Source organism: Sebastes umbrosus, chromosome 2, assembly GCF_015220745.1.
Source record: "Sebastes umbrosus isolate fSebUmb1 chromosome 2, fSebUmb1.pri, whole genome shotgun sequence".
In the NCBI taxonomy this organism is placed as follows: domain Eukaryota; kingdom Metazoa; phylum Chordata; class Actinopteri; order Perciformes; family Sebastidae; genus Sebastes; species Sebastes umbrosus.
Window position 1 is genome coordinate 22,916,004 of NC_051270.1, and position 15,056 is coordinate 22,931,059.

General features: G+C 38.0%; 1 protein-coding gene across 1 annotated transcript in view; it reads left to right on the forward strand.

Annotated features, from left to right (window-relative positions):
- Positions 1–13,855, forward strand: part of gpc5a (glypican 5a) — a 141,939-nt gene extending 128,084 nt beyond the window's left edge. Inside the window, exon 9 of the mRNA XM_037751554.1 lies at positions 13,126–13,855. Coding sequence (XP_037607482.1) covers positions 13,126–13,283 — 158 coding nt within the window. The 3' untranslated portion in view covers positions 13,284–13,855. The remainder of the gene's footprint in view (positions 1–13,125) is intronic.
- Positions 13,856–15,056: the final 1,201 nt, after the last annotated feature.

Genomic DNA, 15,056 nt, shown 5'->3' on the forward strand with positions numbered 1-15,056 from the left:
TAATTGGTGCACTGAAATACATGACATCACCTTTTTCCCACCGACCTGTCCACTTCAAACCGGTTAGACAAGCTAAAAAAAAACACAGAAAATCTGTCTTGTACAATAAATAAAAGTGTTCATGTGTGGCTCCATTGCTGAGAAGAAGGTGTCTGAGAAAATAGGTTTTCAGAGCCTTTAATGCCACCATTCATGCTATATTTCTGAACACACAGATAAAATAGCTGGATGACCTTGTCCTGTTTATATGGCGAAAGAGGTTGTTAGTTTTCTGTTGCATGAAGTTGAATTCAGTGAGGGTTAACTCTGGGGATATGAACCGCTGCTGGTGAGGAAAAAGAAGGAGACGGAGGGTAGGTTTGCAGAGACCTTTACCAGCGCATGTCAATTTGATCAGGCCCGTATGTTTTGTTTTCCTCAGTGGAAAAAGGAACTGCGCATGAAAAATTGAACACATCCCCTCCTTTTGTTAACACTCTCTGACTCCATCTGATACAATATTAACAGGGTTGTTTGGAGCTTGTCTTTTATCACTCGTCAGGAATTACTTTTATTGCTTTATTTTATTTTTTTGCTTTTTCCAGTTAAATTGTTCATTGGTCATTAGGTTTAAGAAAACATAAGAGATTATACTGCCAAGGATTTTAATTTGTTAATAGTGCTTCTCAATCTTCCAGGTTGTGATTACTTTCATTATTGATTAATCTATTAGTCATTTAGTTTACAAAATGTGAGAAAATAGTGAAAAATGGTTGTTATAATTTCCTACGGCACACAGGTGATGTATTCAAATTACCTGTTTTATTCAAAAGCAGCACATTTAAAAGAAAAATGGAAGCAGTGAATGCTTGGCATTTTTGCTTGAATAATGGCTAAAACGATTAATCGCTTATCAATAGTTGTGATTCATTTTCTGCACTCGACTAATCAATTCATTATTTTGCTGCTCTACAATCTTCATAGACTTAATGGATTTATTTTCAGAGATTGTTCACGTACCTCATGTACAATATGGAGCCAGGTTTCTTATGTAATGGCCTTTTTTTTCCTTTTACAAGTTTTGCATATTATATACCTAGAATTTGACTCCTTTTTATCATTAACAGCTTGTGTGTGCTGTTAATTTTGTGACTTGTAGATGTAGATTTCTCTGTGACAAACCAAATTTGTGGAAGCAGGTTTGTCCAAACAGCAGCCTCCTAAGAAAAGGTGTGGACGCAGAGCGGATGCAGAGCTTTGAGTTTTCCAGGCTGATTTGTATTCTGCCTGTGTGTGCAACCTGAGAGTGACTGACTGGCGGTCAGAGCCCAGTATTGACTGCTCTGAGGATGTAATAGAGGCTGGGGTGATGGGATCCAGGACATGAACACTCTCACTGTGGCATGTGCAGCAGAGCTATACAGGATATAACCAAGGCACTTAATCACTCTGCTGGCTCCACGCAGAGATGCACCAGGCTTTGTGTTTTAGAATAATGCTTCTGCCTTAAATTAGATTCCATTGATCCTGCTTTTCTCTATAATTGCACAAACAGGATGGATGCTGGTTTCATTGAGGGGAAGACCAGACATTTGAAATACGTTAGCTTTAAGTACAGGAGGTAAATTAAATCAGACAAAAGGCAGGTTGACCTGATTCAAGGTGATTGGACTATTACGGTTTTGTCAGATGATGTTTATCTGAAAGCAAACTTGTATCTCTGTTTCACTTACTGTAAACCTCACTGTACAAACTTTTACTAATCATTTCACTGATTTATTCTTAATGTGATTACTCTAATGTTGCATCGGTTTAATACAATGTAGTTACTTAACTGCTTTAGGGGACTTCACATGATGGTAGCCACGTCAGCGTCTATTTGTTTTATCTTCTCTATCCAAATAGTCATGCGATGTGCTGTCAGTAAACACAGCAGGCCTATGTTTGTGTTTACCAACCTGGCCAGCCTATGATTGCTTTCCAGCAAGAAATGTAATAAGTTTACCCTCAAAGAGTCCAGCTGTCTCTGGACAGATCCGCCAAACTCTGAGACAGTTAGACATTTGTTAATACTTTTTGACTTTTTATTCATTATAAAGACTGTCCGTTTTAAAAGGTCAGCTTGGTGATATTATGCTTATTGGCAACAAGTCCTATGAAAAGACCAACAATGAATTGATCATACTAAGTATTGCCTGTGTAGCCAAAGCCTGATGTAGTTAATCCCTCTGTGCCATGGAGCTCCTTTGTTTTGCAAAAACTATTAAAAGCACATCAGCGAGCCACACTGGGTGACATGTTCCTCCATCACCATGAACTCACACACTGTACATTATTCTGAGTCAATCACACATACACTGACCTGCTGCCATAAATACCCACAAGTGCACCAAATGTGTATTAATCAGCCGCTGAAGTTGGTCCCCAATAAATACACTATTTACTCTTGTTTGAGAAATGTTTGCTAAAAACATCAGCGCCCAGCTGTTACTGAGCATGTTTAAACTATATATTTATCACCTGTTTTGAAAGATTTACATCTTTTGGTGGAACCAATAGGACTGAGGCCGAGTGTTACAGACCAGAAAGGAAAGTCAGAGAGTATTGAGAGGCTACAGACAGTTGGTTTTGGTCTTTGCATGGTATTTGTCGGTAATAACAAACTCTCTATGAGGCTGTACTGTGCAGCAGTGCTTTAAGTCAACAAACCAATGGGTGATGTCACGGTGACTAGGTTCACTTCTTATATACAGTCTATGATGAGCACTAAACACAAAGAACAGCTGAGGAATATCAGTTTCGCAGGTATTTGGTCATAAAATATCAAAACAATGGACAAACTGAGACTTTGAACTGATTATGGTCGGTTAATTGCACCCATTAAGGTATTGCACACTAATACTGCCACCTCCTCTATAGCACTGCTTTATAGTAAACCCACGTGGCAGCTGAAAAATTCAGATGTGACACCTCTTGATTATGTCAACACTGAGAAAGAGAGAAGAAAACAATAAGGGAGCGCTCACGGTGGCTCAATCATCATAAACTGCCTATTCATTAAACGCTGTAATTGTATAGTTGACGTAAATGAATGAAATTGTTTAAAAATGATGATTTTTGAGTTGATTTATTCCGTTTTCTCTGGGCGTCTGAATCTAATTGAAGGGGGATGCCGTCTCCTGCACAGAGCTGTATTCAATTGTTCAGTTTGAGAATGGGAGCACTCAGGCTTCTCTCCAAGAGGTCTCAGGTGGCTTCTCTTCATTTAGCTTCTCTCCTCAGTTGATCTCGTTCTTGTGTAAACAAAACAATTCTGGGGGAAAACAACTGGCACAGAAATATGCATGAGTCTTTTTATTTACAGTTATCCTGCTTGTCATGCTCTGTATGCCAAACAGACTGATTGGATTGGGCTATGCACTGATCATTAAAGTAGATTTATATTAGCTAATAGCTGCACGCACCACAAGCATGCGTGTGCAGTGAGTGTGTAAGTGATGTCTCCATGTATGTTTCAAAGTGTGACAGGGATAATTGAACTCATTCTTTTCTCAAGGCCTTCTGTATCATCACCTACAGGGCCATAAAGTGAGAGGTTAGAGCTGTTCGGTCCTCTTGCTGTTATGGCCTTTTGAAGCGATGGTGCAGGACTAAAGATGTTCGTTCGCGATCAGTACGACGGATGATGTAACACTTGTTCAGCGGAGATCTGCAACCACACAGACAGCTAAAACAAGACATAAACATATCCATCGGAGACATGGCGACAGCATACACCCATCTTAGGCTGTCTGGTTTGATGGACAGGATAGGGGACAGAAGCATCCGTTGTGACACAGACATTTTTCTATTTGTGTCAAATGATAGAAGACAGGTTTCAGAAATAGGCTCCTTTTTTAGGAGCCCTACATGATTAATGGAGATACCGGAGAGGATGACAACAATGTCTGTGTCATGCAAACTCCTAAATGCTGCCTGTATCAGACTCTCCACAATAAGGACCAGTTAACATGCGAAGGAAATGCAACAAATGCCAACAACACATATAATGTCACACATGACACCTTGTAGACTTGTATCCAAGTTCATGAGCCATGAGAGGAATTATAAATTCAAAAGCTTGATAGTTAGAGATATGTCATTTTTACAATTTTGCCATATACACAATAGCTACTAAAATGGACAAATGAAAAAGTCTTGAATATCATGCCAAAGAAAAGCAAGAATAAGCCACAACATATTTTAGATACGATTTTTTAGATTTCATTTCGATGTTGTGAGAGGACTTCATCTATATAATGTGATAAAAAATGTTCCCAAGTGGCAGCCTTACTGATTGTGCATTAATCGGTTGTAATGAATCATGTCAAGTCGGACACAGAAGCGCCTTAATATTACTTTAGGCCTTGGAGCTACAGATGTTTTGGAGGCCCTTCCCTCCCTTCACAATATGCCAAGGCAAAATTAATTCAGAACCCCCATGAATGGACAGCGACAAATACCAAAATGAAGTATCCTTCTGATTAGTGATCAGAATATGAAACTCATTAATATAAGACAATACGTCAACAATAAGTCAAGATAAAGCGAGACTATCAGCCAAGTAAGCCTGTGTCCGTTTTTTCAATTAAAAGCTTGCAAAGAAGTGGTATAAAAACTGGTATAAACCCAGATATAGCCTTACCTTCAGAAGTGCTTTCTCCTGGTAAGTGTAAGTAAGCAGGCCACAATCATAATATTCATATAATTTTAGTGTAAGTTGTTTTCTCGAATTGTCTTCCAGCTTTTATGTGGTTAAAAAAAATGGGTCTTTTTCAGTGTATGTTTGCCAATATTGAGTAATAGATAGCGTATGTGAGAGAGTAGAACGTCTCCTGAGCAGCTGCATGCTGTCATAGTCTTGTTTGATGTGTAGTGCTGTCCATGATGCTGATCATGCAACTGTCACAACATTGCAGTTTTAGTCGCTTTGTTTTGCACTAATAACTGACTCAGACTGTTTGTGTATGAATTGTAAGGTTTAATAGTGGGGTAAGACTACACAACTTTAGCATACTTTGCCATCCTTACAAATAATAGGCGTCACTATAGGGTCACAATTAATTCCTATCAACTGACCTCAATTTTATCTTTGAAATATAGGCTGCAGTAAGTAAGCATATCATTTTATGGTAGTCCTTTAACATAATAATAAACCTAAATAATATTGAACTATTCAATATGAATCCGTTGTTGCATTAAAAGGTGACTTTAATTACAAAACAAATGCCGGGCCAGTTACTTCCCTCTGGCCAGACTATACACGGGAAACCTCTGTGGCTTCCCTGGCCCAATATTGTCCATGTCGTCCAATATTATAATTTATAATATGTATATTTAAACATCTTTTAAGTTCATTTCTCGTGAGGCCCCTGGTACAAAGGGACCGGAACTTAAGCCCCAGTAAGCCCGTGCATTACAGCGGTCAGACAAAAAGAATACCCCGGGTACCCTGGGGCTTCACAGTTCGGACAAAGGTCCAGATCCTGAAATGCAAATCAATCTGCATCAGACTATATGCCATTTATTATGTGATGTGAGTACAAATTGTTCCATGTTTGAAGTTTTTGAGTGTAACTGAACATACTTAATAACACTGACCTGCTAGGCAAAAAATGATCTTAATAAATGTGAAAATATTCTTTTTTTGTTGAATCCGTTTTATAGAGATGTTCATTCAACTTCATTCACTCATTTCTGAGACTGTATTGCATTATACTGGGAGGTGTTTCTAATATCCCCCCAACCAGACGCGTTTTATTAGCATTATGAACCTTTATCAATAACAGCTGCTTGTAGGAGACATGACTTGTGGCATGATTTATCAAACAAGACAAGTGTTTCCCCCCATTGTTTTTTGTGTTTCACTCCCAGGCTGTAGCAGTCACACTTTCTTCCCATTGTTTTTACGGCAAAAGGTGTCACCTGCTTATGCAAAATAGCTGTTGCTACATTTTACACAAACAAACTTTCACATCACACAGACATTTTCACACTCCCATAGACAGATCCCCATGGGCATCGGTTCATACAGTACTACTTGCTTCAAACAAAAGCTGTCATCCATCATAGTATTAATGCTGGATTCATATTTAGGATTAAAATGTACCTCAAAATCTCCTTTGAGTCTGGATACTGGGGTATTATTGACTCACCCTTTTACCACCAAACTATATAGAAACATTTAGGAAAAGAAGGATTAGAAAATTGAATCACTGGTTTTTGCTCTCGCTTCTAAATATTATGCTGGTGTAATCCCTCTAACTACTTGTTCACAGCAGAAAGAAAAGATTCTACGACTTCTCTCAGGTTCAGTTCTCAGGTTTATTTCTGGCAGCAAGAAATGTAATAACACTGTCAAAAAACACAGAAATCAATGTGGTTAAACGCCGGTGAAGCTCCAACCCCAGACGGGAGTCGACAGCAAGCTGAAGGGTCCAGGCTTTTTCACAAAATAAAACAAAAAGCAGCCCAATGGAAGCCTATTCAAACACATTTGTGTTAATCATAAACAGCCATGAACCCATTGTTAACCATTCTTTATTCAAATTGATTGATTGATGACAAATAGGAACAATACTGTCAAAAGTTACAAAGATATCTGCCAAATACCGAGAGCTGGGAGTAATTGAAGTGCAGTACAATTTTGGGGTTCTGATACAGTAGTGTACTTCAGTATTTCCATTTTGTAAGACGCCTACCATTACTCTACCATTTTTCAAAGGTACATATCATATATTTCCCTACTTTATTGATAGATATATTTACTAAATATGCAGATTAAGATTTTACGTTAGGCTGACACATACCATGTAACAGCAATGTTCTCGGTTTGAATTCAGTCGGGAACTTTTTTCTGATCAGCCTCAGCTGTCTCAGTCATGCTCAGTATCATCTGCTCAGCTGCCAGCTGACTAGTAACACCCAATCACATTTGTGCACTAGTTGGACTTTATAAATGGTCAGATCTCACTACTTGCAACACTGGTTGTTGCTGCAACTTGCATCACCAACCTCCTCCTTATGTGACTGAAGTTTTAGTTAATGTTAATTCTCAAAGACCGGATGAACATGTATATACAGCTATCTCTTATTATATATCATAATGTGTTAGGACATCACTTCTCTCAGCAAAATTCTTGTTGCTGCTCAGATTCTTTGATAATTCCCTCAAAAGCGCCTTTTCCACCAAATCTAACTACATTTACAATTACATGTGCTCAATTTAACAGACTCTTTTGTCTTAAAGAGGACCTATTATGCTTATTTTCAGGTGCACATTTGTATTTTAGGTTTCTACTAGAACATGTTTACATGCTTTAATGTTCAAAAAACGCTTTACTTTTGTCATACCGGCTGTGCTGCAGCACTTCTTTTCACCCTCTGTCCGAAACGCTCTGTTTTTTACACTTCTAACACTGAAACACTATCCCTATATCCTAATCTAAGACAACAGCGAATGACCACCAAACACTATTCATGTCACCCTCTGTGCAGTTTGATTTCAACTATAATGGATTTTACAACTTAATATACTGTTTTCAGTACCAACCTAGAATCATCAGGACGTGATGGAGGACCAGCTGACAGTTTCCATGAATGAATCCTCTCCATAGCAATAAAACTGCTAAACTAAAGGAATGGAAGCTGTAATGGAGTTTGACAAACTTGAGTTGTTTATAATAACCCTGTTACTCAAACGGACCAACTGAAGATGTGGACATAAAGCTCTGAATGCTTACCTCTTATAATCACACAAAAGGCACTTTCCATCACTGCAGTTGTTAGGTGCTTTTTTCTGTTGCACTTAGTGTGGTATTGATCATTGTTGGTCCAAGTCCTCAGGAATCAGCTTCTATTGATTTCACTTCAGTTGTAAGCCTCTCTTTCTGGCCTGTGTCTCTTTTCAAACCGAGCACCTTTTCAGACATCCTAACCTCTCTGCTGAGGGTTTACTATAACATGTCATTGCTGCAGCACTTTCCAAGCAAATTTCCAAAATCAGTTGTACTTGGATCTAATAAAGGACCGACCATTATAGCTATTTTCAGCCATTAGCTGGTGAAGACTAATTTAGCTATGGCCTGAAACACTTTTTAGTACAAGAAACATGTATGCTGTGTTGTTTTTTTATATCGAGGATGTAGTTGTGGTTTTAGAGGGGTAATGTGCTCATTATCCTGGACCTTCATTATCAGTCACAAAAAGAATCCACTTAGAGCCAGAAGATGCAGCAGTAATGACGGTTATTAATAGTGCAGTCAGAGTCAATACTGTGTGCGTATGTGAGATATTAAGTAACATGTACATGTCTGTGTGGGTAATCAAGTATGTGTGCGTCAAATGAAGAGACTTCCATTACTTACATGTTAGTTTGAGAATGAATTTCAAGATTTTAAAGATTATTTTTTATGCACAGCTGCATTAATCCCATCGAAGTGTAGCACAGTCTAATTCTGCATCCTATTTTTTCCTCCTTCAGTCAAACCAAATAGTGTCCTAATACAAACCTCTGAAATGTAAAGTGATTTGTGTCTTCATTCCTTCTTCTGAACAAAAGATGTAGGGTTAAGGGAAAAGATGAGGACCAAACCCTAATGTGACTAGTTTCTCCTCTAGGATCCCAGATTGGGATTCATCAAGAAACAGGTCCAATTTCAGTGCTATCTTTGAAATGTTGAAGGAATATCAGTGGTGGAAGAAGTATTCAAATCTTTTACTTAAGTAAAAGTAGCAATACTACAGGGTAAAAATACTCTGTTACAAGTAAAAGTGCGGCATTCAAAATCTTACTTAAGTCAAAGTACAAAAGTATTAGCATTAAAATATACTTGAAGTACCAAAAGTAAAAGTACTCATTGTGCAGAATGGCCCATTTCAGAATATTGTTTATAATATGATCATTTTATAATTATTGATGCATTAATGTGTACATCACTTTAATGTTATAATAAAACATCACAATCTAAATCTGCAAAGAAACAAAAGCTATCGAATACATGTAGTGGAGTCAAAAGTACAATATTTGCCTCCAAAATTTGGTGGAGTAGAAGTATAAAGTAGCATACTGTAAAATGGAAATACTCAAGTACAGTTTTGAGGAACTTGTGCTTGACTTAAGTACAGTACTTGAGTAAATGTACTTAGTTACATTCCACCACTGAGTATTAATAATGTCTCCGTACTTAAATGCTTCTATTTCCTTCTATAGTAGTTGTATCTTTAGTATATTGAATACATTGGATATACAGGTTATACTCAATACATTCATGCACAATCAGTTTCTCAAAGGCACTTAAACATTTTTCTTATTGCTTTTTTTTAATTGAAGCACTTTGTGTGATTTGAAAACAAATACCGTAGTTGTGCATTTTTAAAGTCTCTTAAAGGCAGACCTCATGTACATGACTTTGTTTGAGGTTTTACTCTCATGGCATGAGTTACATGAAGCGTTTCCTCTGCAGTTAAAATAAAAACGTGGTTTCAGTGGTGCAGAATTTATTCATCTGAAAGATATGTTCTGTCATTCTGTTTACAGCTTGTTGCTGCATTAGAAACCTCGAAGGCTTCAGTAAGAGGAATTGATTAAGGTGTTGAAGTTCAATGCTCCTGGGTGCAAAACTCAGACGGACTATCTGTGAGCTGTAGACCTTCAACAAATAGCTGCCCTGGGGACTCCTCGGCACTGAATCAATACGCAGTTAATTTCAAGCCACACTCAGATGCTTCAACGGTAGCTCGTGTATGGGCCCTTACATGTGGAAGAGGCAGCTAGTACTAAACATTTCTATTTCTACATTCAAATGTGGTGAATACAGCAAGTTAGAAATCAAAAGGATCCTTGATAAACGTTAATTCTAATGCTGACAATGAGATTAGATTAGGTTAGATTAGATTAGATTAAACTTTAATGATTGTCTGAGCGAAATTCAGCCATTACACCAACAAGTAATTGTTGTGGAGCCCGCTCCGGAGAAAGTAATTGCAGGCTATTTCTGCTGCGCCATAAAAAGTGGAATTGAAGTCCACAGAGTCCAAATGGCCTCTGCAGCTGGTCTTTTATTCTACTAGTAAGATAAAGTTTGATAACAGAGCCTTTATAGACTCTGAAAGGGTCTGGGTTAGACTAATCCTGCCCACGACAGACTTATGACCCCGGGGCCTCAGTGAGAAACTCGAAAAGTCCAGGAGCAGCTGGTCATCTATCGGGGTTCAGCTTTACTTCTTCCCTGTGGGGATGAACCAGCATGAAGTCTGAGGTATATTGAGGTAACATCAGCAGGGCTTAAGAAAACGCTCTGTTTCACTCAGGAAGGGACACTGAATTTCCTCCCTTAATTCTTGAGGCCTCCAAAGAGATGTAAACAGCAAGATGGATGTTGACAGCTGGTGTGGTGCAGTTGTCTCAATTGATATCCGTTTCTGTTAAAGTGTAATTTTCAAAGGTGTAGACAGTGGGGGTGTTTGAGTTCAAGTCCAGGCGACTTGAGGTATATTATATGAAGGTTAGAGGAAGAAAAAATTGTTCTATTAGAAAACCTTTAAGTCATTATCTCATACTTTATGTCCAGTATCTTGTCTTAGTTAAATGTTGTCCTTACACACTCTTCACTGTGAGCTCAAAACAAAATCAACAAATGACCTCCCTGAATAATTACCTTATGTACCTTATATCCCTGCATCCAAATTTCATCTACAGTGTCAAAGAAAGAGTCCAGCTGTGATGGATTGACAGCAACTTACTTGTAAGGGCTCACTATTATTCAGAGGTTCGAGTGGGTTTAATGATGCACCTCTCGGAAACAGTTAAAGCAGCGTGAGGAGTGGGAGTGCGACTATAAGAGGGTACTGATTTTTTCTGCTCTGGTTACATACAATTTGTAATTTAGATACAGAGTATTCACCTGTTAGTACAAACATGGTAATAAATAGCACAATCTGATTTTTGTTTAATCAAAACGAGAAGCAGGCACTTAGGCATAATTGTCAAACAAAGAAGGAACGATAGAATGTGCAAAATGTCGGCGGTTATGAAAAGCAAATATTTGAATATGTAATTTGTATGTGCATACTATAACTGCATAAACAGTACAACCTGTGCAATATGATTTTTAATAATAATATACTGTATGTAATATATAATTTCACGTCTTAATGCTAAATTTGTACATATTTAATATTTTTTATATTCTCATTTTCTTATTTACCATTCTCTACCAAACGGGACGTCCTGGTAGCCTAGTGGTTAAAGTAATAGTTCGGGTGTTTTGAAGTGGGGTTGTATGAGGTACTTATCCATAGTACGTAGGTGCCCCCAGCTTGGAGAAACAGACAGGAGTACCGACACCGGAGCAAAGCAATACAATGCTGTGGACGGGGACGGCAGCAAAACGTATTTTTAGCCACCTTAATTAAACAATGACTGACCTAAAAAAAAAAAACAGTATCTGTTTAAGTGTACACTACAGTATTTAGAATATTTTCACTGCTTTCACCAGAACTGAACTGAAAGTTAAACTTATCTATGCTCTCTCAAAAGCCAGCAGGCTCTGATGACACAAACAGTATAGATACGTTTCACTTTCAGTTCAGTTCACTGTCGGAAAATATTCTAAATATAACATACACTTAGACGGATATTGATGTTTTTAAGGTGAGCCTTTCCTTTAGGTGGATAAAAAAAAAATTCTGCCGTCCCCGTCCACAGCACTGTATTGGTGCTCCTGTCTGTTGCTCGATGCTGGGCGCATGCCGACCGTCATCTACTGTAGGTAATACACCTGCTACGGATAAGTACCTCATACAACCACACTTCAAAACACCCAAACTATCCCTTTAAGATCCATACCATATAACTGCAATGTTTGATTCTGGACGGGGACCTTTGTATGTTATACCCCTTACTCTCTCTTCTTCCATCTTTTCTGCCTATATCTCTAATCTCACTATAAAATAAGAGCAAAATACCCCTCCAAAAAAAAATCTACAACTGCAATCTCTACAAACTGGAATCAATGTGTAAATTAAAATTAAAATATTTCCTGTAAAGAAATTCATCTGTTGATCAATACTTTTAAAAAAACTATTATAATTTGTAATGACCGTGTATGTGTTTATCCCGGTACAAACATGGCTGTTGACACAAAGGAGCACCCAAGTTGCTTTCTGCTGCACTTTGGGGGATGAGATGGAGGCTGAAGGTGCTCCCTAGTTGCATCAGCTCACTATAAATAGGATGATGGAAAATAAACTCCCTTAATGGTTTAGTGGGAGCACTAATGTATTGCAGCTGTGAAAGATGTGTAAATCAGTATCAGGCTATGGTTATAATTATGAGAAGAAAAACAAATGCATATGAGTTGGATGCGGAGTTAATCTTTTAGGCACTTGGAATTCATAGAATGGTTTGTAATCAGCTTCGTTCAGTTTGTAATCATGATTTTAACTGAGTTAAAATGGCCTTTTTCTTCACCAAGACTGTTACATCTGCTCATTTTCTTGTGATATTCTGTATTCTTCTATTGTCAACAAATTCCATGAAAAGACCAAATCAACAATGAATTGATCCTACTTCAAATCCTCTCCATTGTTGTCAAAAAATATAAAAAAAGAAAAAATGAACCACACTAGGTAACATCTTCCTTCTTTACCACGAACATTGGCTCTCTAGTTAATTTTGAGTCAATCCCATATACACTCTCCTGCTGCCAATTAATACTCGTTAAAACACCAAATGCATATTAATCCACCGCTGAAAATAGTCCCCAACAGATACACTATTTACTCCTCTTTAAGTAACGTTTGCCAAAAACTACAATGCCCAGCTGCTGGAGGAAATGTTTTAACCTACTTTAAAAATGAAACTTAATATCTTTGACCCATTTTAGGATTGAATGTGCTCAGGGCTGAGTGTGACAGACAGGGGAAGGAAGTCAGATAGTATTGAGACACTGACTAACACACTGTTGGTTTGGTCTTTTCATAGAAAAAGACAGCTGTAGAATAAATCATCCTCTAAGTTAACATGACAGTAATACCTCTTCCATGATGTTATATTGATAATGAGCATCCTTCTGACTGGCCTGTTTGTTTCTGCTCTCTCCTCAGTGAGTCCAGATGTGACCGGTGATCACAAACATCATCATCATCATCATCATTATCCACCTGCCGAGGATTCAGAGATTCAGAAATCCAGGAGCCTCGGACCGACGGGGGCCATCTGGGTTTTGATATTGCCCTCTTTACACATGCTGCTGGCCTTGTAACTGCTGCCTTTTTGCAGCATGAAACTTTAAAGACTTGATTTCAAGCTTATTTATCCAGAAACGAAAAGGCCACTGGACGTAACGAGCTCCAATATGTAATGGAGCACCACTTCCACACAGTGCAGGACACGGTAGGAGTGAACACGAATGTTCTTGTGGAAATTGCGAGACATTATGGCTAACGTAAGACAGCATATGGTTCAGCTTTGCGAATATTAATTATTTTTTCACCTGGCATTCATTAACCCTAATAATGACTTATTTATAACAGTCAAGAATAACTACAACGTATGTTGCAAAAATTTGGTATTAATTTAATTGTATTTGTATACAGTATATAAGCATATACTGTATGCATATCACACTGTAATGCAAAATGTAAATAAGTGGGGTTTTAAAACTGCTGTGAAAGGAGTCAAGTAATCTAAAAGGTTACTTTTGATGTTGGATTTGAAATTGAAAAAAATAATATCTCTACACCTCATACAGTTGCAATATTTGTACAAGTCCAAATTAAAATGGCCTGTTATTCTTATGACATCCTAGAAATTACATACATTTTTTATACAAAAGTGCTTCAAATTGGTCTTCAGGTGATTGTAGAGAAGCTCCAGGAAGCTCTCAGATCTGGACCGTATATTCATTTTGCTAATAGGAGCAAAGAAATAATTCGAGACATCTGCTTCTCTTCGTTGTAATAGCTGCCGTTCTGTCCAGAGTCCATTTAATTGGTATATTTCAATTGCAAAATTGACCTGTAATGCTACTGCTGAGAGACATTGTGAAAGGAGAGGGATGGGCAGGTGGAAGTTGGGGGCAAGTGAGAGAATTCATACTCCTTTCTTCTTTAGGGAATAGATTAGTTTCTTCAGGAGTCTATTATCATCTTTCAAACGCAATCCTCCTCTGCCTTCATAGGCCTGGATGGGAGCTGATAGCTCCTGGAGCCACTGGTGAGGAAGAATCCAATTGCTCCTACCTACTACCTGACTGCATACTGCTGGTGTGTTGCTGGCAGGCTTCTGTGCAGAGAAAAGCAAAAAATGATTTGTTTCATTTGTTGGCTCTTTGGCTCAAACTACTTGTAGAGCTAAAGAAATAATCCTATTGAGATGCTGCAGGAGCTAAAACCAAATTCCACTATTCATATATATTACCACAGAAATAGACAAGAAACACTTTAAAGCTGCTACTGTAAATAGATGACAGTGTAAAGATTAAGTTAAACATTCAGATAGGGCTCAAAACAGCCCTAAAACAGGTACAGTCTCCTCAGGTACTCTGTTTGATCATATGATCTGATCATAGCCTGCAACCTCACGCTGCAGTCGTCTTAAAGTGTGCATAGTAATTGTTGTCATTAGTCACATTTAATATACCAGGTGAGACTTTTATCATGATATAAAGTCGAGGCTGTTTGAGCATCTGAACCACTTGAGTAGCTTGGAGCTTTTTCAACTACAGTCTCAAGGTTTATGAATGATAACTTTAAGATTAATTATACTCATCATTTACTGTCCATTGAATTTAATGTTGAGGATTTTGTGTTGGGGTGAGATTCCCAGACGACCATAGTCACTGTTTAACAACCAGTTGTTTAACTACCTAACAACTACCTAACAAACCAATTATAGTTGGCACCGTCAGAGTCAGTGCTACTGTCATTTGAACAGCTGTGTCAATGACACTATTAAAGAATAGTGTTCAGTCTCTAACTAGAGCAAGCAGCAGGCACAGAGACAAAGGTGCCTTGAGGCTGATTATAAGATGTCA